This window comes from Aotus nancymaae, unplaced genomic scaffold (genome assembly GCF_030222135.1).
Source record: "Aotus nancymaae isolate 86718 unplaced genomic scaffold, 86718_ANA_hifiasm-v0.15.2.pri h1tg000049l, whole genome shotgun sequence".
NCBI classification, from domain to species: domain Eukaryota; kingdom Metazoa; phylum Chordata; class Mammalia; order Primates; family Aotidae; genus Aotus; species Aotus nancymaae.
In genome coordinates this window covers 25,789,166-25,812,331 of record NW_026988463.1, presented here as the reverse complement: position 1 = coordinate 25,812,331, position 23,166 = coordinate 25,789,166, and the positions used below count along the sequence as shown (strand labels likewise).

Genomic DNA, 23,166 nt, shown 5'->3' with positions numbered 1-23,166 from the left:
TGTTCCAGGATCCGCACATGGTGAAGGAAAACCCCGGGGCCAAAGACCCAAGGATTATCACCCCTGCCCCCTCAACTCTCCAGGGTTCATCTCAGGATCTTTGCGTTGACTAACAGCTTCCAAAGCTGTGGGTCCTGGGAAAGTGCACAACCTCTCTGTGTCTCAGCTCCCTTATCTGTAAAGTGAGGATAATAATAGCGCCCACCCCAAAGGGTTGTGTTATGCAGATTAAACAGGGCAGAGCCAGGCATGTAATAACCACCGTATATGGATGGGCTACTATTGTCTGTTGATACGGCACGAGAATCCATTGAGTAGTCAGGGCGAGATCATGACCCCATCGGCAGCTCAGTGCGGGCTTCTCTGTGTCACTCAGCTCCTGGGCGCAACATGGACTCCCCCGTCTGACCCCAGATCCGGTGACTCGGACTATAGTCTTAAAAACACCTTTTATTAATTTTGCAAGAGGAGAAAAATAGAAATTTATTTCAGAGTTAACGCCTATGCAGCTTTTTTTTCCCTCCTAAATTGCACAGTACATACGATTATTATAAACATCAGCCGAGGTTCTGGGTCGTGTGAGTGCCATCTCCCTGACAAATCTGACCTGTACCCAAGCCTCAGCTGGGAAGGAGCAGCTGGGACTCCTTTTAATGCAGCGACACTGCTTTGGGTCACAAGAGCTGGTTTGATCAGCCTGACTCCCCCATGGCAGGAGGTGCTCCTCACATCTGGGAGCTGAGCAGAGGTGCCAGGGGCTTGGAAGCCAGAGAAATGATGGATCTTTCCCCGGGAGAAACAATTCTTATCTTCACAACAGCCCCGTGCTCTAAATGAAAAGCGCATTTGCATAGCTGCTCGGCTGCTAAGCTCGTGAAGTATTTGCTGGGGCCCTCGGTTGCATAGGAACGTACCTCGAGTACAGTACTGCGGCGGGCCGGGCTGGGCGCCAGAAAAACAACGGATTAATATTTGGAAAGAGAAATTACCCACCACTGGGAAACCAATTAGGTCCCTGATCCGAGCTTGTTACATCGATGGAAATAGATGCGTTCTGGGCTGCACTCGGCTGGGGGTGCAAGGCACATTTCCAACTTGCTGGGAAGTGGCTGAAAAGGGAGAAGGGGTGGGGGCCTGGGCAAGGAGCACCTCGCTGCCTGCCTCCAAGGGCACAGGGGCATGGACAGAAAGCAGCCACCTCAGTAAGCCCGGCTGCGATCAGACCAGGAGGGACATGTGGCAGAGAGCGTAGGGAGGGCTTGCTGAAGGGTGGGGGAGATGGGGATGTGTCCTTGGCGTACCCTACGCCTGCGTCTAGACGGCACTGGGGTGGGTTCTTCTGGCCCTCTGGGGTCTGGAGCTGCCAGCCTGCTAGCCGGCCTGCCCACCCTTCCTGGCCTGGCAGCAGCACAGAGACAGTGCCCTGGCCTGCCAGAGTGGGCCCAGCTCTTGCCAGGTGGACGGCGGGTGGCCCGGTTGACTTCCTTCCCTCTGCAGGACGTGCAGCCTCACCAATCCCTTATCAGGCCCGATGAGAGGAGACGGGGAGCTATACAGAATGAGACAGGGTCTTGTGGACCCCCGAGTCCAGGAAACTAGTCCAACCTTTCAGCCAGCTCCACCAGTCCCCAAATGAGACAGGGATGTGCAGGGGCCGGGGGGGTGCTGGCGCCGACACTCAGGCTTCTGAAGGCAGGTATCCCTGGGCACTGCCCTGCCTGCTGGAGCTGCGGGGTGGGGTCTCCCCACTGCCCTGCTCAGCCATGCTCCGAGCCCTCTCAGGCTGGATGGGAAGCCTCCTCAGCTCCTCTCATTTTCCTGGCCCAGGACAGGCCTGGCCCATTGTCAGCCCAGGCCCGAGTGGTCACGGGCCCTGCTTTGCTGAATCTCACAGCAGAGGCATGAAAGCAGGTGTCCCGGGCTCCCTGAGGCCAACCTGGAACTGCAGGGGATTACCCACGGCCACGCTGCGCCCTGCCATCTGTCACTCTGCTAGCATCCAGGGCTGTCCTCCTGAGTCCCCTCTCCCCAGCAGGCTCCCCTCAACACTGAGATCCAGATCCTGGGACTGAGGGGGAGAGACACGGGCGCTGAGTGGGGCTGGTGACGGAGCCCACCCCAGCGGGAGGATGAGCTCTCCCTCTTTCGCCAGTCAGCACCGCCATCGTCTCGCTGTCTCCTTCTCGCTGATGCAGGTTTTGGGGCGTAAGGCTGTCACGACAGGGCACAGAGGGACCAGAGTTACCAAGTCTCAAACCCTGGAGGGGTGCCCCACACTCCCCAGTGAAATCCAGCAGCCTGGGTTGCCATTCAAGGCCCTTGGAGAACAGTCCCTGTGCTTGGGGCACCTGGCATCCTAGCCCCTTCCCTCCGCCTGGAGCTGGCTCAGCCACAACACCCCTCTCGGCCTTTGCCCAGGCTGCCTGGCACACTCCTCACAACCTTTATGATCCAGCTCAAACATCACCTCCTCCGGGAAGCCCTCACCTTGGTCATCCTCTATTGGTTTCCCACGGCCCAGGGCAAACCCCTTCAATATGGTGCTCTGTCCCTGACTACTTTCCCCCGCTGAGCCCACGACACTTGGCTTACAGGAAGCTACGCTGTGTTACATTTGCCTGCAAGAAGCTGGCAGCATGTTGCTGCCCTGGCTCTGTCCCCTTCAGTCCCTCCCCAGGCCTCTGGGTGGGCTCCCGGGCAGAGGAGAGGGGTCTAGGGGCAGACAGGGGTGAGGATGGGGGTGCGAGGTCACCAGCTCCTTCTGTATTCAGACCGAGCTCCCAAGGCACGACACTCTAGGCAGAGAAACGCCACTGACCTGGGTCAACAACGCTCTGCTTCCGTTTCGCGTTGGCAATGATTTGGTTTTCATTCATCATCTGGACATCCTGATCCTCGGCCTGATTACTGTGGGGAGGAAGGAGGCACAAGATTCGATCAGGCTCCTGGCCGCATGTCCCAGCCATCCATCCTTGTTTGTTAGGGCTGGCGGGGAGGCCGTGGGGCCGGCTGGGGCCATACCTGATGGCAGTGTGTCTCTCCTGGTGGCAGATGTCCCTGTCCTCAGTGAAGAGGATGGTGTGGTAGGGCACGGTGGGCTCACACGTGGGCAGGATGCCCCTGACCAGGTGGTTCACCATGGCCAGGATCCCGTTATACACCAGCAGGTCGTCCACCAGGAGCTGCATGGGCACAGGGGCGGGGCTCATGGGTCCCCCTCCTCCCTCCCATGTTGACCTTGGGCAAAGCATGTTACTGCTCTGAGCCAAGGCTTTCTCCTCGGGAAGATGGGGCTGTCACGAACAAGCACCTACTGTGTGCTGTGCCGGCCTTGTGATTTCAGAGCTTCATACCATTGGGAAAGGCAGGAGCTATCAGCTCACATTGCAGATGAGGAAATTGAGTCCCGAGGGGCTTTAATACCATGAGCACAAGCGGCAGAGCTCGAGGCAAACTCGGGTCTCTGGTCCCCGGGGTCCCTGTTCTCCCCATCCCAGGGTCACTGCCCCAAACCAGTGGGATTCTAAAGGAAAAGATGAAAGAAAAGCCACTTTCTGTTTGCCCAGGGTGACACTGAGATCACTGCCAGGTTCTGAATTCATGGCTGGATGGTAAATCTGCCTGCATCTGAGGACCAGGCATTTGCATTGAGGGTTGCAACAGAGAGAAGTAAATCAAACTGCGACAAATGATAATTGCCGGCGGCCTAATTACCAACGAGCATAATTATCTCAAGAAACCCAGCTAATAAGTACTTACGCCAAACTCCTTCACCCCTCGATGGGGTGTTTTCGCGTAATTCCACAGTTTGATCATTGACACGGTGGTAGGCAGATCGAAAATCACATAAACCCGGTTCACCTGTCAGAGAGCAGAACTAATTAAAACAGGCATGTTTGGAAACAGAGGTGCTCGGCTGGGCTGGGGGCGCCAGGCGTGGGCTGGGGACGAGCGGCAGTGCCCGAGGCAGCGCCTGCCACGTGGGCCAGCCTGGAGTTCCACCCCCTTTCATCTCCTCAAGGCCCATCTTGAGTCAGGTCACGTGTGGCTGCGTTTGCAACAAACCGCTGAGCTGGCTCTTGGAGGGCCTGTGTTCTTGGGCCTGGCAGGGCCCTCATTTAAATGGCAGCGGAGAATTGGGAACATTCTCTGCCATCCTCTGCCTCCCCTCAGGTCAGGCCCAGAATCAGTCTAGAGCCCCATGGGCTAAAGGGACAGTCCCCAACTTGGGTGGAGCACCAGACGTCCTGATCGGCATCTGACCCTGTCTGTCCTTTCCCCAAGCCATCACTGAGACGCAATGCGAAGGGTGCCTCTGGGCAATTTCCAGTGTGTGTCTGTGAACCTCTGCTGGGGGAGGAAGGAGGGTGATGTCTAGATTGGGGAAGAATCCAGCAGGGAGAGCGGGACGGGGCAGCCTCAAACAGCCCTCCCTCTCCCCACCCATAACCAAGGTTCTCAGATATTAGGGGGCCCCTCCCTTGCAAGACAGAATCAAGAAATAAGCATTCCACATTGGCCACAGGCTGCAGGCTGAGTCCTGCCCGAGGCCCTGGTCCCCAGCTTGTGACCATCCTCAGAATGTTCCAAGAGGGAGAGGGGCTGCTGCGGTAGGGACAGCTTCCTGGCTGGACCATGGAAACAATAAAGGTCAGGGCGAGGGTCCTCAAACTCAGTTGCCTGTGAGGCTTAAGTAGATACAGATGTTGGAGTCCAGCCGCGAGAGCAACAGCTGAAGTCGCCTCACCCCAAAAGGCCTTCCAGTGCAAGACAACGGAAAATCCCTGCTGGCTGCCAGTGTGTAGCCCGCATCTCAGGGAGGACAGAGCTGTGTGCTCCCCCTCTGCAATGGTGCCAGGGAAGCTGATGGATGCTCAATAGGGGGTCTAATTTTAGAGTGGCCTTTGGATTTAGGCATAGAACTGCGGATGCTATACCTTCCTGTGTTTTGAGAAAAAAATGTGCCCCCAATCCCCCACTCAGACCCATGGCATGGACAAGGGACACATCCCTGGTCATCTGGGTGCTGAGAACCCACTGTCCATCCCTACCAGGCATCTGGTCCCAGGGTGAGAGGCTTGAGAGGGAGCTGACCACCCCGTCCACACCATGTGGCCTCTCCCCTTCCTCTCCACCATGACCATGTCCGCTCACCATGAGGCCTCCGTGCTAAAAGCTGAGCAGGGCCCAGTGCAAGGTATGAGATCTGGGGAACTGAGTCAGTTGGTCGGAAGAGCTGACCAGGCTGATTTGGGGCCAGAAGGAGGGTAGGATGGCCATGTCGGGGTCATCTACCCGGTGATGTAGGGAGGAGCAGAAACAGTCAGTGTGCGGGGAGCTGGGTGCAGAGGAAGAGGGCAGTGACTGCAAAGCCAGCCAGGCGGAGCAGAGAGCCACAGAGCTGCCTGTGGGACTGAGGATACCCAAGCCCTCAGGCAGCTGCGCTGGGCTCCTGGCTTCAGATTCCCATGAGGCCCCTTTCGTCCCTGGTGTCCGCTCATAAAAGAGAAAGAATTGCTGGCCTGGAAGAGCTGACCCCATCAGGCATGTTAGCAAAGACCTAACCCTTTCCGACAGCTCCCACGCATCTTGGCTTGTTCGAGATTAACTTGACCTGGAAGAAAGGTGTGTCACTGAGACCCGGGAAAGAGAATCCCTGGGAACCCACCAGGCCCGGCAGGATGGGAGCCAGCCACATGTGCCTGCCATCACTGGTGTCGTTCACTTGGTCGATGAGCTTGTCCGGGGTGCGGACGTCCCCGCCCACACCCTCCAGGGAGTTCACGCTGTCAGGGAAGGCGGCGATATCTGAGGAGGTGTCTAAGTTGCCATAACCCAAATCTGTGTGCTCAGAGCTGCCAGCTGCCCTCAGGCTGCCAGCGCGGCTCGGCGTGACGCTTTGGGCATCCGGAGCAGTGACAGCTGAATTGGACATGTCCCGGGGAAACTGGGAGTGCCGGGGTCAAGGGGAGCAGGTGTGTATGGAGGGGTGGTCAGTTTCAAGTACAAAGAGAAGGAAACCACACAGAAGGCCGGCTGAAAAAGAGGCTCTGCAGGGAACTGCCGGAGGTAGGGATGTAAAACACTGCTGCTGCTTGGGAGGGTGGAGGGCAAGCCCAGCGGAGGTTTTCTCTGGGAAAGGAATGGGGCGGTGGCTGGATTCTACCCTGGCATGGGAGGACCGTGCCGAGTCTCTCCCCCTGACCAGTGTGGAAGGACCCGGGGCAGCTGGACCCAGCTAATGTGATCTGCAGAACCCAGCTTCTAGCTATGCCTCTGCCATTTTGGCCTGTGAGAGCTTGGGCAAGTCACATGGCAACCCTAGGCCTGTTTTCCCATCTGCAAAATGGGTATAAAAACCTCCGGCTCCCGGAATGAATGCGAGGATCTCAGCGCACCAGATGCGAGCCCTCTTGGTAAAAATCAGTGAAACGTTATAGCTGCAAGGAGTCTCTAATCATGATCAAAAATTTCAAGAATCATTCACCCCAGCTGAGGAGGGTGGTGGCACCAGGGGAAGGCAGGAAGGGATCCGACTGGAACCCAGGGACCCCAAACAGATGCAAGGCAGGCTTTGGGTTTTGACCTGCCTGGTATTTCCCTAACTGTGGTGGGCCAGGGATCACAGACTCAAGATCTGAGAGGGGCCAGGCAGGTTACATCAAAGAGGCAGGATAGCTTAGTGCTTGGTCAATGGCCGGTGTCGGGACACAGACTACTGGCTGTGTGACATTAGGCAAGTTACTCGACCTCTCTGTGTCTCAGGCTCCTCATCTATAAAATGGGGATAATAGCAGCAATCACCTCAAAAGATTGTTGTGAGGGCAAATGAGGTAGCACAGAGTGAGCCCTGAGTACACACAGCATGTTTCGGGGCCTGGTAGATAACAATGGGAGGAGTGAGGGTTCTCCACGGCAGTGGATAACCAGGTCCAACCATTGTCGCTATGCACAATCAAGGGCCTGTGTTGCCAACTTCTCAAGGGAAACTGGAGATCAGGGTTTTCATGTGAAATCTCCTGATTCCTAAAAATATTAGCAACTCATTTAAAAATGCACTGGGCTAACAGTTTGCAAATTCTGGCATGGACATACCATGAGCAAAGGGTTCCATACTTAAGACATTCAGGACACACTGCGCTGAAAGTGCAACAGGCTTCTCCCTGCAGACCTTGTCAGAGCCTTTAGAACTCCAAAATATCTGTGGTTCTCCGAGAGGGAGGCTGTAGTTGGCAGCCTCTCTCAATTCACTGGACCACAGGACTCTTTGGTTTGTGAAATTCCTGCTCCTGATGTCTTAGCAGGCAGGGCCGGGAGCTGCTCTCTGCTGCCCGCCCCCAAGGGTCAGCATCTGACTATCAGCAAAGCCTGGGCTCTGCTTCCTAGAGGGCCATTTCCCTCTGCATGGAAGGTTTCTGCTCTGTTTCCGACCCTCCCGCGCCCCCTTCAGTCTGGGTGGAGCCCGCTCCTGTCCTAGAAAGGATACTGTTTTCCGACAAGGGGATTTTTTCTCCCCGCTCGTCATACAGCTCTAGGCCGGTGAGGCCAATGTAATACGGGTCGCCCCAGCTGGTGAGAAGCTGAAACTGGAAAATGACTGGGACACTTTATTAAGGAAAACAAGGCTTGCTTTTTTGGCAGAACAAAGTAAAATAAGGTAAAGAGGAATTGTTTTGGGTTTATATTGATGAAATAGAGAAAAACATTTTTCTCTTATTGAGATTAGAGCCTGTCGAAACATAGCTGGCATCACATTTTCTTAAACTGCACGTGTGTGCATGTATGTGTACTTGCATGTGTGTGTGTGCATTCGTGTGTGCATATGCATGTGTGTTCATGTGTGTGCCTGTGTATGCATGCATGTGCATTCGTGTGTGCTGCATGTATGTGCAAGTGAGTGTTCGTGTGTGCATGTGCATGTGTGCACTGTGTACATGCGTGTGTGCACATTTGAGTGTTCATGTGTGCATGTGTACATGTGTGTATGTATGCATGTGCGTGTGAGTGTGCACATGAGTGTTCGTGTGTGTGCATGTATGCATGCATGTGTGCACATGTGTGCATGCGTCTGTGTGTGTGTTAGGAATTCAAAGCCTTCTTCCCACAGGTCTCAGGAGACAGGATGGGAGGAGAAGGTGCTCTCCAGGGAGCAGGCAGGCTGGGGAAACATCTGTGTCACAAACTCATTGTATGGTATTGAACGAAGCGCCCCAGTTTCCCTGGTTGTGAAATGACAAGAATAGACTATCTGCTCCCTCTTCCGTCCCTTTCAAGTAGACAGGAGGCTACGAAGGGGACACATGAACCTCACAGCACCAGGGATAGGGAGACCGCCATTGCTGATGAAGTCCCACATGCAGGCCTGGGCATCAAGCCCCTCCTCAGCCCTGTGCCCCGCTTGCTCCCCGAACCTCAGGAGCAGACTGGGTGGGAGGCCTGAAAAGGGGCAGGGCGGCTCCCAGATGATGGCGTAGCTGGAGGTAGTGCTTCCAGAACTGGCCGGCTAGAGAGCAGGCCTTAGAGCCAGGCTGCCTGGGCTCACTCCCCAGGCCCTACCCCTTCCCACCTATGTAGCCTTGGGCAAATTACTGAGCCTCTCTGTGCCTGTTTTCCTAGCTGTGAATGGGGATGCTAGTGGTACCACAGTGCTGGGCTCTGCTGCCCAGGCTGGAGTGCAGTGCTGCAATCAGAGCTCACTGCAGCCTTGAATTCCTGGGCTCAAGGGGTCCTCCCATCTCAGCCTCCAAGTAGCTCAGACTATGGGCATGTGCCACCAGCTAATTTATTTGTTTTAAGATATGGGGTCTCATTATGTTGCCCAGGCTAGTCTCAAACTCCTGGTCTCAAGTGACCCTCCTCCCTTGGTCTCATAAAGCACTGACATTACAGGTGTGAGCCACTGTGCCTGTATTGCTAAGCTATTTCTATCTTCACCTCCTCCCTGGCTGGTTCCAGGACACCCCCTCCCCAGTCCAGCCGCTGGGGTCAGTGTCAGCTTCTCTAGCCCCTCTCAGCTGCAGTCCTGGGTGCTGACCCCTCCAGCCTCAGCTGCCAGGAGTGGGATCTGGAACTAGCTTGGCTGCCCCAGTCCCAGCAGCTCCCAGTGGCCCTGAGGACCCAGGGGTCCTCCCATCCTCTGTCTTGGTTTCCCTGCGTGGAGTTCCAGCTGCCTCGGCTATGGCCGCCTGAAACCCTGGCTGGGCCGCCTCGGGGCCCAGGATGAGCTGGTGGGGCGGGAGGAGAAGGATACAGCCACAGGGCATCAGCGGCGCCTCGTAGTCCATGCTCGGGTACTCCAGGCTTTTTGTGTCCAGCCTGAAAAAGCACAAAACAGCACCATGAAGAAGCTCACGACGGCCCAGAATCACCAGCCGGTTACTCCCCAGGCAACAGGCTTTGAAGAAACGTGGCAGTTTAGCGTTCCCCAGGCTGCAGCAGGGAAAAGACAGATGAGGCCCCTGCGTGCGTGGAGTTCCCGCTCTAGATGATAGTCATTGCCAATGCCAGCAGGATGCTGTGCCAGGGAGGCACGGGGCTCAGGGCTTTCCTAAAATGGACTCCCTTTATTCCTCAACACAACCCTAGGAGGTGGGTATTTTTAGATCCTTGGGAAGTGGATGAGGAAACTGGAACACAGAGAAGTGAAGTCACTTGCTCAAGGCCATGCAGCTGGCAGGTGGCAGAACCAGGCTGGAACGCGAGGTTGTCTGGTACCACTGCCCCTTTTCTTAACCACCCCCTCTATGCTTTTATACACAAGGAGGGTCCACGCTGTGCTGAGAGCCAGGACAGGGTGACGGGGCTGAGGGACTGGGTGGGGCAGGCTGCCTCAGGGAGTGCTCTGGGAAGGCCTCCAGGAAGAGGCAGCCTTAGGAAGTGTCAGAGCAGAGCCTTCCACACAGAGGAGCAGCAGAGCAAAGGCCCGAGGTGGGAAGACACTAGGCTGCTGGTGTTTGCCCGAGAAAGCAGCCAGAGGGCTGGAGTCTGGGGCAGGATGGGGAGAGGGAAGCGAGAGGAGGCTGGAAGGCGGGCAGAGCCCTGATGGCTGTGGCCTCATGATCTTCAGTGCCTGAGTCCACCCCACCAGCCAGGGCCTCAGTTCCCACATCTGTAAAATGGGCATCATCCTGGCTAGGTCAAAGGGTGGTGGGAAGGATTCCCCAGAGGACACATCAAAGCATTCACACAACAGGTCCTTCGGAAGGGTTCTCTCCTCCACGGTCCTCCCCGCGGGGCCCCCCTCCCGGGTCCAGTGTGAGTGCACTCCAGCCCTAGCCCGGTTCTCTTCCATTTCAAGGGCAATGTTACAATTAAGGGACTGTTCACAGCGACCGGCCCAACCAGCCAAGCCCGCTACAGTGCAGGGAAACTCATTTTGTTTCAAGAGCTTGGCCTCTGGCGTTTGGACATCAGGGGGTTTAAATGAGTAAACTTAACGTGGCATTTACAAATCGTTATGAACTTAATGCGGCTGAGATTGGGGCCAAGAAATCCCAGTGAATCCATGAAATATTAAGCTCTATTTTTCTCTTTGAAGCTTTCTAAATCAGGAACATAGAAACAAGAGAAGGAAGGCCCTTCCCCAAACTGGGCAGCAGGTATTTCTGGAATGGAGGCAGGCTGTAGCCTCTTTTCCCAGCAGGAAGCGCAATGAAGCATTTAAAATCTTCAGCACTCCAGACTGTGAAAAACCCAAATGTCCCCAGACAAGGCAAGTTCATTCCACAGGCTTCCGGTGAGGCTTGGCTGAGCTTTAGAAAATGACTAGGTTGAAAAGCAATGCGTTTGATCATCGTTTCAAAACCCTTTTAGTATATACATCAGAGCAACTTGCAAAGCAGGCGGGCCCAGGGGCTGGGAGGGGCTGTGCGTGGCGCCCACGTCCCCCTCACCTCCTGGATGGCTGGGGCGGCAGCCGAGCCTGTAGGTAGTCCACGAAGAGGATTTCTTGAGCAAAATCAAAGTGGCAGTTGCCTGGCCCCTTCCGGATGAGAAAGCCCTCTGGCGGGGAGATGCACAGGCCGTCCAGGGAGACATGGACAATCTTGGCCTGGCAAACAAAAGAAATAACATGACTGAAGGGAGGCAGGTGACGTGGGGACAGTAGCGGTGCTGACATGACCGGAGCTGCCGGCAGCTGTGCTCACCACGGGGAGCCTTTCGCAGAGCCACCTGACCCGGGTCCATTTCCCCATCAGGTGCTGTGCGGGCACTGGGCAGGTAGCAGAGGATGAGACAGGCGAGCCCCCTGCTGGAGCGGCCATGTGCATACGTTCTCTGGTCCACAGCTTTCAGGGGTGACACGTGACTTGTCCAAGGCCCTGCCCACCTCACCAGCTGCAGTGGCCTGGGGTGGCATGACCTGGAGGTCAAGGGCACGGTCAAGGGCTCAGGCGCTCCCATGTCCACCACTAGTAGCTGTGGATGTTACCTACCTTCCCCATGCCTCAATTTCCTCATCTGTTAAATGGGCACAATCATGAGTTAACCTATGTAAAGAGCCCTAAACAGTACCTGGCACAAAGTGTATAATTGGTGAATGGTAGCCTCCATCAGTCCTTTTTCAATCCCTGGCTCACACATCAATACCCCTCCGGGAGCTCTCCCTTAGGACAGGATGGGCCTCTTCCTGATCTTTTTTCTCACGGCACTGAGCTCATCCTTTTTGGGCCTGTATGCCTAGCAGCATCCCCAGTGGCTTCTGGGTCTCTGTTATAGCAGAGGCTCTGGCTGGACCACTTCTCTGTCTGCTTTGAGGCCTGGAACACACCAGGTGCTTTCTAAGAGCTTGTTGGATTCACGTGGACTTGAGCCAACATCTCTCACTGTTCTAGCCAGATTTCCAGCCAGATGGCCAGGATCTACTGGTCAATCTCAAAGTCCTAATGGCAGAGTCTGAGGAGCCCCAGCCACCACCTGTGCTATGCACAGGGAGGGGCGACAGCCAGCATTCCTCTCTGACTTCAGATTTTGAAGCCTGGTTCCCTTCGACACCTTAGCACACCTTCGTGGTCAGCAACATGGGTGCAGCTGCTGACCCAACTGGTGGCTTTCCCCTAGGGAGAGGCAGAGGAGCTCCTCCTGCAGAAAGGAAGGGAGGAAGGGTCCCTGGCCTGGCTCTCATGTGCCCCTGGGGCCCCTCGTTCCTTAAGCATTTTGGGAGCCCCTCTGTGTCAGTCACTTACAGGATATGTAAACCTGAAGGGTGGAGCTCCCTGGCTTCGGGCGTGGCTGTCACTAGAACCTGGTCCCCATCCTTCTCCATCTCTCCATCTACTTCCTCGAGGGGGAGTCCTACCTGGGCCCCCTGAGCTGAACTTCGGACAGCCTGGCCCATCAGCATGACTCCTGGGGTTTTGCTGGCTTGCCTGGAAAGGCGAGTTCTCTCTTCTGCCAGGCTTGGAGCTAGCAGAATGCAAGCCTGGAGCTGCCGCGGTGTGCCCCAGACAGAGTCACCCAAAGGTGGATCCAGTGACAGCAAAGCAGAGGCCCAGGAAGCCCCTGTCCATCCTCCAGGGCTCACACCTCCTCCAGGAAGCATTCCTGACTTCCCCGGGCAGAGCTGGACACCTGTCCTCCGCTCATTCCCTTCGAGGTAACCTCTATCACCACCTCTATCTCATAGCTAAGAAAGTTAGAGTTTACAGGGGATAAGCAATTTGGCTGGGGGCCACTGAAGGGATTTGAAGTCCTATCCCCAGGAGTCCAAGGCCCTGGCTTCCAACCACATGCTAGGGACCCCTGGTGCTCAGGAAGGCCTTTTGGGGTGTGGGATCTAAGTCACAGCATCCATCGCACTGCAGTGGGGGGTCTCCTGTCTCAGGCCACATGTCCATCCCCGCCACCACCTCATCCACGATAGCCTTTGTCTGGCCGGTGGGGCCCAGACCTGTGAGATGGGAACTCAGCCCAACATCCCCAGATGGTGAATTCAGGTCACAGAAGCTCTACCAGACAGACTGTGATTTGCTCAAGGGAATTTTAAGGCCCAGCGGCACAACTTAAGGCAGAAGACTGTTTTAATGTCAATATATCTGACTTCTTCAGTGTGTCAACCTGGTGGAGTGCTCACAGAGAAATGGGTAGCGTTGGGAGGATCTGCGACTGGCCTGCTCGGAGGGGCATGCTGGCTCAGCTCCTGCCACACAGGGAGGGCTGGGGCTACTGACTTTGCTGTAAGACATCATGTAATTCTTTTTTTTTTTTTTGTAGACAGGGTCTCACTCTGTCACCCAGGCTAGAGTCAATGGTGAGATCGTAGCTCACTGTAGCCTTGACCTGGGCTCAAGAGATCCTCCCGCCTTAGCCTCCAGAGTAGCTGGGACTATAGGTATGTGCCATCAAGCCTTGTCTATTTTTTTGTTGGTAGAGATGGGGTCTGGCTGTGTTATCCAGGCTGGTCTAGAACTCCTGGGCTCAAGCCATCCTCCAGCCTCAGCCTCCCAAAGTGTTGGGATTACAGGTGCGAGCCTCTACACCTGCTCCATAACACAATTCCTAAGGCTCTAGAATAAATTCCCCACGTCGTGGGGAGCCCAGATCTGGGGATCGCCTGAGGCTGAGTCCTGACTTTGTCAACTTTTACCTGGCAATGGTGACGCCAATCCCCTGTAGCAGGTGTGATGAGGAGACAAACCCAGGGAAGTCAGGCCACGTGCCAAAGGTTATGCAGCTGGTAGAGTCCAAGCTGAGACTCAGATAGTAGGGCCCTAACTGAATTGCTACATTTTGGTAGCCTCATGATTGCTTTTATGTGACTAGGGGGCACCCACGTTTATTCATTCAGTCACCCAAGGCCAGAAAAGCCCAAGAAAAGGGCTCTTCCGAGGCTCTCTTCAATTCCACCGAGACTGAGTCTCAGAAGCCCCCTGCTGCTTCTCGCTCAGCAAAACATCACATGGACATCACAGGGTGGGCTCCAGGTCTGACCGGCAAGGCAGAGACTCCAGCTGTGTGACCTTGGGTGGGTGAGTGAACCTTCCTGGACCTCACTTTCAGACCCTGAGAAATGAGGGCAGTCACACATGCCTCCCATTGGCTGGGATGAGAATCCAGTGAAACGACGAATGCCCGTGAAACCCTGAGCAGAGGCCTGGCCCCCCGAGCACTCAGTGGACTTCAGGGCCAAAACTGACTCTGGCAAGCTGGGGCTGGGCCTGCCTGGGACCTCCCCCCAGCTCCAGAAGAAACGGTGCTGTGCACTTCCCTGGAAATGCCCTGAGCTCTTTAGTCTGCATTTGCCATTTGCAGAAGGAAACAGCAGCTCTCTCCCTCCCTGGACATAATGCCCCCAGCTCCGTTTGGAAAGTTCTGGAGGATTTATGCCCCTCTCCGGCTGCCACGCCAGCCATTCATCAAGGTGCTGCTTCCCTGACGCTGGACTGAGCGCGGCCGCTGCTCCCCGGCTTACCCCGCGATAGGTGTCCTCGGGAGATTTATTGTAGTTCCAGAAGCGCAGGCCTGCGATGCTTTCGGCCCTGTCGAGGCAGACTGTGACCACGTGGTCTAGCCCCGGTGAGAAGGGGATCAGCCACATATGCTCATCCTCCATGGTGATGTTGGTGCCATCAATTAACCTGCAGCAACGGGGACGGAGCGGCGGGGGGTGGCTCGGTGGGCGCAGGAGGCATCACGGCAGGGCCCCCACCCCCTCGCCCCCCAGGGCGTCTCCCCTGCCTGTCACTGGCTGCATCAGGCTCATTAAGGGGAGGTGTGACTGATGAGAACAACAGTCAGAAGTCGTCTCTCATCTATGAAATGAGATATTTTTAAAAAGGAAAAAAAAAAATAGCCTATGCTGTTAAAGGTACAGAAAAGCAATCATCAGGGTTTTTTTTAAAAAAAGGAAAAACATGTCATTTTTCAGAATTCTTTAGCCCAGTGATCCCATTTCTGGGATTTTTTTTCCCCCCAGAAGGAAAATGTATTCAACATACGGGAAAGGCTATCTGCACCAAGATGCTCATTACAGTGTTATTTATACTAGCTTAAAACAGAACAACCTAAAAGATCTCTAAATCGGGACATGGTTAAGTAAATTTCGCAGGGGTTAAGGGGGCATCGTGAGGATGCCGCAGCCACATGGAGGAGGCAGGACACTGATTATAAAGCTGAGAAATGAGGACAAGGACCAGGAGAGAGGGCACAAAAGTGAAAAACATAATTGGGTCAGAGGGTATGGAGGTGAATATTTTTTTCAAGTTTCCAAACTTTCTGTAAACTTGCTGCGTTGGTTTATGGCACATTTGAAAAGAAGTGTAGTCCTTCCTGTCCAAGCTGGGGGAGAGGCACAAAAGCACCAGGTGAGCTCTGCAGCTCTTGGTGACTCTGTGGGAGCTGCTCTGGCCAGACCGTGCTCTGTGACCCCATGGCCTGGGTATCCCATGGAAGCCCTCAGCACCCTTGTGCTCTTCCCAGCCAGTGCTCTGAGCTTGTCACCTCAGCCCTATCGCCTGCCTATCCTGGCCAGTTTCTGGTTGCCTTGCTTGGGACATCCTGCTCATCCTCAAGTTGGCCTGTGTTTGTCCCAAGGACAATCGTGCCTCTTGCTTCCCTGGACTGCCCAGCATGCCTCCCCCCAGGCCCTTGTCCTCATGGCTCTGGCCCATGTGTCTGGCACTGCCATTCAGAGGCCTGGTCCTGGAGAAAGGGGCCCAGCTGGCAGCCTCTTGAGCAGCCTCCCTCTCCCTCCCATTTTCCAGGGCCTTCCCCACTCCACACCCTGGATTCCTGGTGCCTTGCAGCTGCTGTACTGGGAGAAACCTGGCCTGCTGCCACATTTCCTAGATTTGAAAAGAAACTTCTTGTTTCCTTTTACATTTTAAAGTTGTGAATTTGGAATAAAATCTCACAATTGAAGTGTTTATCCAAGGAGGTAATAGTTCTTTGTTCTCTAAAAGGCTGTTACTAAATTGATGGATGGTGTGTCTGACAATTGCTCGCATCTTAAAACTGAGGAAATTCAGCAGTTCCACCCTGGAATGTCTGTGGAACTAAGCTGACTGAGGACGATGACTAGAGAACCTTCTATTTTCTTCCAAAGGCAATTATCTTTCTGTCCTAGAAATGGTGCTGCCTCCATAGCAAACCTGCTCAATTCTGAGAGCAGAGAGAACTGCTGGGGCATTTGCAGCTGACAGTGAAAGGAAGGCCCTATAGACACTCTCAAGAACATCTCAATTACTTCCTAGCTCTATCCATAAAGAAGCCTAGAAACAGCAACGAGCCGAGTAGCAATGAGCATCCCTAGTGCCAGATTGTGGTCTCTAAATCCCATTTCCCACTAAAGGAACCAGGGCTTCTTGGAGAGACGGCTGATTCCAGGTCTGGGATAAGAAATATACAAGATGAGCCTGAATCATCCTGTCACGCCAGAAGGCGAGAAAGGTGACTGTTTTAAAAGGACTCAGGACTTCCCAGCATCCAAGAGGGAACGATCTGAGCATCATTTGGGATAAAAACTGCCATGAATTTGACTCTTCAAATGCAGTACTGTATGTTTAAAATCCATAAGTTCATAATAATTCCTAAAAAGAAACACATGTTTTAGACAACGCTAGAGAAAGTTATTTGGAAAACTGAAAAGAAAAGGAGGAGAGAGAATCGAGCACTTAGGCTGCCTTTCCCGTTTGAATTGCACCACAGAGTAGCCAAATAATTGTGGGAAATTTTCTCTTCATTGCAGTTATTTCAGCAAATAAATAAACAAAAGAATAGTAGGCACAAAATACCATCATTTTGCAACCCCTAATGAATTAATGGACTTCGCCAGCATGACTGGCTTCCAACGTCAGAAAGAGCTGACAACCAGGCGTTACATATGTCCTGATGGCCGCACACCGACAGCTATGTGGTTGTCTTGCCCTAGTGGTCGACCCTCAATCTGATCAAACGTCTAGATGTAATTAACAATGTACTAGAAATACGGGGGAGCGAGGAGCAGGCTAAACAATACGGTAGAGATGCAGCCAGTAGAATCTGCGTCCACCTGGTTTTTCAACAGATAATTTACAAGAAAAAATGGAAAAAGGTGAAAGAGAACCTAGAGATTACATGAGGCTTAAGAGACACAGCAACTAATCGCAATGTATAGGCCTTATCTGGATCTCAATTCCAATAAGCAAACTTTTAAAAAGGGTGGGGGTGGGAACTATGAATCTGATAGGTATCTGGTAATTTTAGAAATCCTTGTTAACTTTTTCTTTTTTGTTGTTGAGACAGGGTCCCACTCTATTGCCCAGGTTGGAAAGCAGTGGCACAATCATGGCTCACTGCAGCCTTGAACTCCTGGGCTCAAACAACCCTCCCGCCTCAGCCTCTTAGAGGGTCTCCAGCTACTCAGCCTCTCCAGCTACTCAGAGGCAACCCTCCCACCTCAGCCTCTGAATAGCTGGGACTACAAGCACATGCCACAATGCCTCCTATTTTATTTTTTGTAGAGATACAGTCTCACTATGCTGCCCAGACTGGTCTTGAATTCCTGGGCTCAAGCGATCCTCCTACTTCAGCCTCCCAAGCAGCTGGGACTGCAAACACATGCCACATGCCCGGCTAATTTTTTTTTTCTTTTGTAGAGACACAGTCTCACTATATTACTCAGGCCGGTCTTGAACTCCTGGGCTCAAGTGATCCTTCTGCCTTGGCCTCCCAAAGTGCTGGCATTATAGGCATGAGCCACCACACACAGGCAACTTTTTCAAGTATAACAATGGTACCAGCATTATGTTTTCTCTTAAATCCCTTATTGTTTAGAGGTATACACTGAAATCATTGTTTAAAATAATATTTTAAAGTTTTTATTGCTCAAAAAACGGCAGTGATATGATCACTTATTATTATTGTTGTTGCAGTTATTATTGGAGAGGTTAAGAGTGTTACCTAATAGTTGGCATGGGGCAGAGGCAGGATTTGAACTCCCATCCCTCTGACTCCCTTAGTTCACACCTCCAAGTAGTGCCCAGGCCCTCTGGCTGTGCAGAGCAAGGGAGCTGAGTACTGCTCTGTGGGTTGCAGGTCCATATGGTTCGATGCTGTATCTGAGGCCCATCCCATTATTGACTTGACCCAACCCTGGCTTATGAAATCTGACAAGTGCAGGGGAAAGTGCAGCCATCACCGCCCGCAGAGACTTCCTGAGCCATCACCTCCAGCTTTACAGAGGGGAGACGGCGCTTTCAGCCCCTGGGAGGCCTGGGTCATTCATGCGTAAACTCTGAACTGTCCACTGCAAAGGTTTACAGACGGCTACTGTGTGCAAGGCATGCTGCTAAGCACGGAATAGAAAACGCAGACCACGGCTGTGTCTGGAAGCATGGGAACCTGCCTTCGAATCTCGCCCGACACTTCTAGCTGTGTGGCCCTGGAGAATCACCTCCCACCTTGCTTTCTTGAGCCTCAGTTTCCCTTGACCACATGACCTCACAGGGTGGCCGGGGGAGGGACATATATGATTCTATTTGCTGTCTGAGTCTGTAGTCTCAGAGGCAGAACAGTGTCCCAAGAACCCTTTGGTCAGGAAAGTAACACTTCTGATAGACACTCACTTGTCCAGGGTCCGGGAGTCGTCAGAGTACTCGGGGAGCTCATTTAAGTCTCTGGGGGAGGCGGAGATCTGGTGCCGGTGGATGGGCAGCGCCTGGCCCTCCTTGCCCACCACTTCCAGGCCAGTGAGCCCAAGGAAGTGCAGGTCTCCCCAGGAAGCAGTGAAATTCAGCTGAAGGCCTGAAACAGGAAGAGAAGTGGCGTATCAGCACCACAGGAGACTTCTAAAACGAAGACGGGAAGAGGAATGCTATTCGGCCTCTACATTCCAGCAATTTCACTGCAGACCCAAAGTGCCGTGCGAGTGGGCTCTGCGTCATTCCTCTAGGTGGCCTTGGACCCAGGCCACTGCCAGTGCTCAGGAAACACCAGCAGGCTGCATGGACAAGGGTTAAACCTGCACACAGCCCTGGGTCCTTCCTCTGCCTACCAGATTGTGCTGTCCTACCCCACACTGAACATCCTTGGTGGCTTCCCATGCTTTCTGGCCAACAATGCATTCCCCATCAGACTTCCACCTACTTCTCCAGCCTCACTGTACGCCAGGGACCCTGGGCCCCACCCAGACTGTCTTTTAGTCTCTCTTGGATTTATATTTCTCTCTCCAACCACAGGACCTTTGCATGTGCTGTCACCCCTCTCTAGAACTCACATGGCCTGGGTGACTTATGCTCACCCTTCAGATCCCAGCTCCCTTCCTCAGGGAAGCCCTCCTGACTTCTTTGGCCAGGTCAAACCTCCACTGAAAACCTGCCATGCCACTGCATGCTTCCCCTTCCAAGCCCTGGTCACCGCCGTAATCTTGTGATCATTTGGTAAATATCCTCATGTCCTGCCAGATGGCTAACTCCTTGAGGGAGAGACCTCATCTGTTTCTCTAAACCATTGTATCCTGAGCCTGGCATAGTGCCTGGCACACAGTAGGAGCTTAGTACCAATGAAATGATTAAACCAGCAACTACATGGAGACTATTACATCAGTAAGCCCCGGTGCTGGAAACTGACATTTTATGCAAATTGGCCGCTATCATAAGGATTCGCGTGGGCTCAGAGTAAAGGAAGTGACCTAGGGTGATACCTCCATCCTTTTGCCTCTGCTCCCACCCTCTCTCGATCAGAGACCATTTAGAAGTGACCTTCTGTGGCCCTGGGGCAAAACAGCCCAGGTGCCATTCATTTGCCCAGGACGCTCAAATGGAATGAATCTCTTTATCAAACTCTGTCAGATAATTGGCTGGAACGTCTCCTTCCTTAATGGTCCCTCATTAGAGCAAGACCGAGCACAGTGAGCCCTTCTGGCCTTGGAGAATTTGCTGCTTATTTTAGCACCCTTTTGGGTAGCTGAGTTGAAGACTCTCACTCTTTGCAGCGTTCACAGAATGCCAGCACCGGAAAGCGGGAAGAAGGAAGCTGGGATGTCACCTGGTGCCACCCCTTTGCTGCTCAAATGAGGAACTGGAAGCCCAGAGAGGTGAAAGGGCTTCTCTGTGGCTGTGAAGAGGGGCTGGGTCAGCTGGCCTCCCTGGAGTGTGGTTTTCTCTCCCACGCCCCTGTCAGCTCCCAACATACTTTTTGTAACTTAGCCCTCAGATCCTTTCCTCCTTGGTGGTGCCAAGGTAGCTCTGAGCATCTCCGGGGCAGGTGAAAAAAACATGTGGCCAGCACGGCACCCTGTACGAGGGCTTCTTGCCACGTCGGTCACGTGCGAAACCACAAACTCCTCCCACCCGTGTCCCAGTCGTTGCAATGTGATTTTGCTGCTGATCCATCCAGAGTTGGAGTCTATTTCCCCACTCCTGACTCTGCTTTGAACAATGGGACAGAGGCCCACGTCACGCAAGCAGGGGCTGTAACGCACTCGTGGCTTGAGACTGCTGTGTGAAGCGGTCCAGCGAACCCAGTCGCCGTCTTTCTGGCCAGCAGCTTCCCCGCCGCCAGACCTGTGGGTGAAGATGTCCTAGGACATTCAACTGCTGGTCCACCTTCCTGCTCATCAGGAACTTGAGCAGACCCAGCAGAGGCCAACCAAGCCGGCTCACCCAGAACTGCCCAGCCAAGCCACCGAATTCCAAGCCAGTAATGAATACGATTCACGGTAGTTGTGTGAAGCTGGTGGATTTTGGATTGGCTTGTTCAGCAGCAAAAGCTAGCTGACACACTCCTTCTCAGCCTGGGTCAGTGTTACAATGTCATTTCCTGAGAGGCCTCCCCTAATACCAGGGCCCAAATAGCCCCGCTCACCCTGTCATGCTCTGCATCCTTGTCCTGCCCGCCTTATTGTTTATAGCTCTGAATGCTTCCTGACAATCGAGGCTACACTGATACGCTTATTTGCCTTCATCAGTCTCCCCCACTATGATGGAAGCTCCCTGAGGCCAGGACTCTGCTCGTTTTGTTCATTGCTGTATCCCCAGAGCCCAGAACAGTGCTTAGCAGATGCTCAATGAATGTTTTTAGTAGAAAACCCAATAGGTCCAACAAGTTTTGTTGACAATTCTTTTGTCCCATTTACTTGCAGGTATCTACCGAACCCCTACTTTTTAATTAGTCATGCTAAACACAGTAGCTATCTGCAAGTAAATGAGACAAAAGAAAACTGTTTTACCAAATTCATAGTCAACGGTAAACGTATATTTATTGATCATCTCTGTGTACTGGAACCTATTTTGGCATAAGAGTTGCAGGAATGACGGCCGGGCGCGGTGGCTCACGCCTGGAATCCCAGCACTTTGGGAGGCCGAGGCGGGTGGATCACGAGGTCAAGAGATCAAGACCATCCCGGTCAACATAGTGAAACCCCGTCTCTACTAAAAATACCAAAAATTAGCTGGGCATGGTGGCGCGTGCCTGTAATCCCAGCTACTTGGGAGGCTGAGGCAGGAGAATAGCCTGAACCCAGGAGGCGGAGGTTGCGGTGAGCCGAGATCGCGCCATTGCACTCCAGCCTGGGTAACAAGAGTGAAACTCCATCTCAAAAAAAAAAAAGAAAAAAAAAAAAAAAAGAGTTGCAGGAATGAACGGCAGAGCACAATCTCTGAACTCAAGGAGCTTGCATTCTAGCAAAGACTGTCAATAAACACATAGCGAATAAAGAAAGCCTACAGTTTCACAGAGTGATGAATACTATGAAAAAAATAGCAACAGGATAGGGAGTGACTGAATAGGGGCAGAGGTGACTTCAGGGAGGACCTCCCTGAAGAGGCAACATTTGAGCTGAGACAAGGGTGTTGAGAAGGAACCTGTCACACTTTTGCATTTCTGGAAGAACACTCCACGCTGAGAGGAGAATAAGTTTGACCCATAGCTTGGAACCAAGGGGCCAACGGACAGAGTAGAAGAAAATGAAATCAGACAGTTAGGCAGGGGCTAGATCGTATCGAGAAGTTTGGATTTTCCTCTCTTTGCCATGGGAAGCTAATGGTAGGTTCTGTGTTGAAGCAGGGGGGAAACGTGATCTGATTTGCATCTTAGAAAGCTCCCTTCAGTTGGACTTTATAGGAAGACCAGGGAGGAAGCTGTTGCAGGAAGGATGGCTTGAATAAGGCTGGGGGCAGTGAAAACGGGGTAGAAGGGGACAGATACAGGATCTGCTTCAGAGGCAGCACTGCCAGGATGCTCAATGGTCTGGATACAGAAGAAAGGGGAAAAAAGTTTTGACTCAGGTGACAGAGGGGCTATGGGTACCACTCCTGAGATGGAAAGGCCACAGGTGGAGGAGGCTGTGAATGTGGATGAGGGAGAGCAGCATGAAGGAGAAACGCCACCTCCCTTTGTGACAACACAGAGATGGCGGCCCGGACTCTCCCAAGCCTGCAATCTCTTTGTTTGCCTGGCAAGCTGCACTGCGATTCCATCTAATTTGGGGCTGCTCTGAAAGTGATTACTCTCCTTTTCCAGCTAATATCCAACGTTCCATATTCATTTTCCTCTGGTGTATCAATTAGTATTTATATAAATGGAAATTAATTTCGTTATTTCTCTCCCATGTTTCAACCCTCTCAGCTCCTTTCTTATTCATCACTGCTGATATTTGCAAAACTTCCAAAATTAGTGTCATCTGCAAATTAGCAAGTCATATATCCCCTTTCAAAACATTAATAGGATTGGCCGTATTTACCAACCCGACGCATTCCCGCGGGTCACTTTATTAAAGCTCTCTCTGTGCTCCGTTCTTGCAGAGTGGTGAAGCGGGCTGAGGATTTTGAATGCAGTGAGGAAAAAGCCAAAGGTTGAGAGAGAAGAGATTCAGAAATCACAGGCCTCAAAACAGAGGCAGAGGGTGCTTGGTTGAGAGGCTCTTCTGCTTTCCCACCGAGAAGAGAAGAGAAATTACACTTGCCTTGCAGTACAAAGGTCTTTGAGCTTTACTCCAGGGCCACGTTCCCAAAGGCACTGAAATAACATCTCTGCAAAAGGTCAGGAGCCAGGTTCAGCAGGAAAGACATTTACAGACAGCGTCTTTGGGGAAATCATCAGATGAAGGGGACAGTGGCTGCTTCAGCCTGGCCAGTGTTCCTGCTTTCCTTCTGGTGACCACGCTCTGACCTGCTCCAGAGAACCACCCTACGCTCAGTCCACACTGTTTTGGTGGCTGATGCTCCAGGCCTGCCCAATCTGAGTTTTCCA

At 53.1% G+C, this 23,166-nt stretch overlaps 1 protein-coding gene across 2 annotated transcripts in view; it reads right to left on the bottom strand.

Annotated features, from left to right (window-relative positions):
* Positions 1-436: 436 nt before the first annotated feature.
* The window catches only part of KATNIP (katanin interacting protein), a 221,421-nt gene continuing 198,691 nt past the window's right edge, over positions 437-23,166 (bottom strand). For both annotated transcript variants that reach the window (XM_012464613.2, XM_012464614.3), the window contains 10 exons: positions 18,543-18,720; positions 14,411-14,576; positions 10,893-11,050; positions 9,251-9,315; positions 7,487-7,597; positions 5,669-5,808; positions 3,760-3,861; positions 3,022-3,182; positions 2,819-2,907; positions 437-2,211 (listed from right to left, as the gene is read on the bottom strand). In XM_012464613.2, coding sequence (XP_012320036.2) covers positions 2,153-2,211; positions 2,819-2,907; positions 3,022-3,182; positions 3,760-3,861; positions 5,669-5,808; positions 7,487-7,597; positions 9,251-9,315; positions 10,893-11,050; positions 14,411-14,576; positions 18,543-18,720 — 1,229 coding nt within the window. In that variant the 3' untranslated portion in view covers positions 437-2,152. The remainder of the gene's footprint in view (positions 2,212-2,818; positions 2,908-3,021; positions 3,183-3,759; positions 3,862-5,668; positions 5,809-7,486; positions 7,598-9,250; positions 9,316-10,892; positions 11,051-14,410; positions 14,577-18,542; positions 18,721-23,166) is intronic.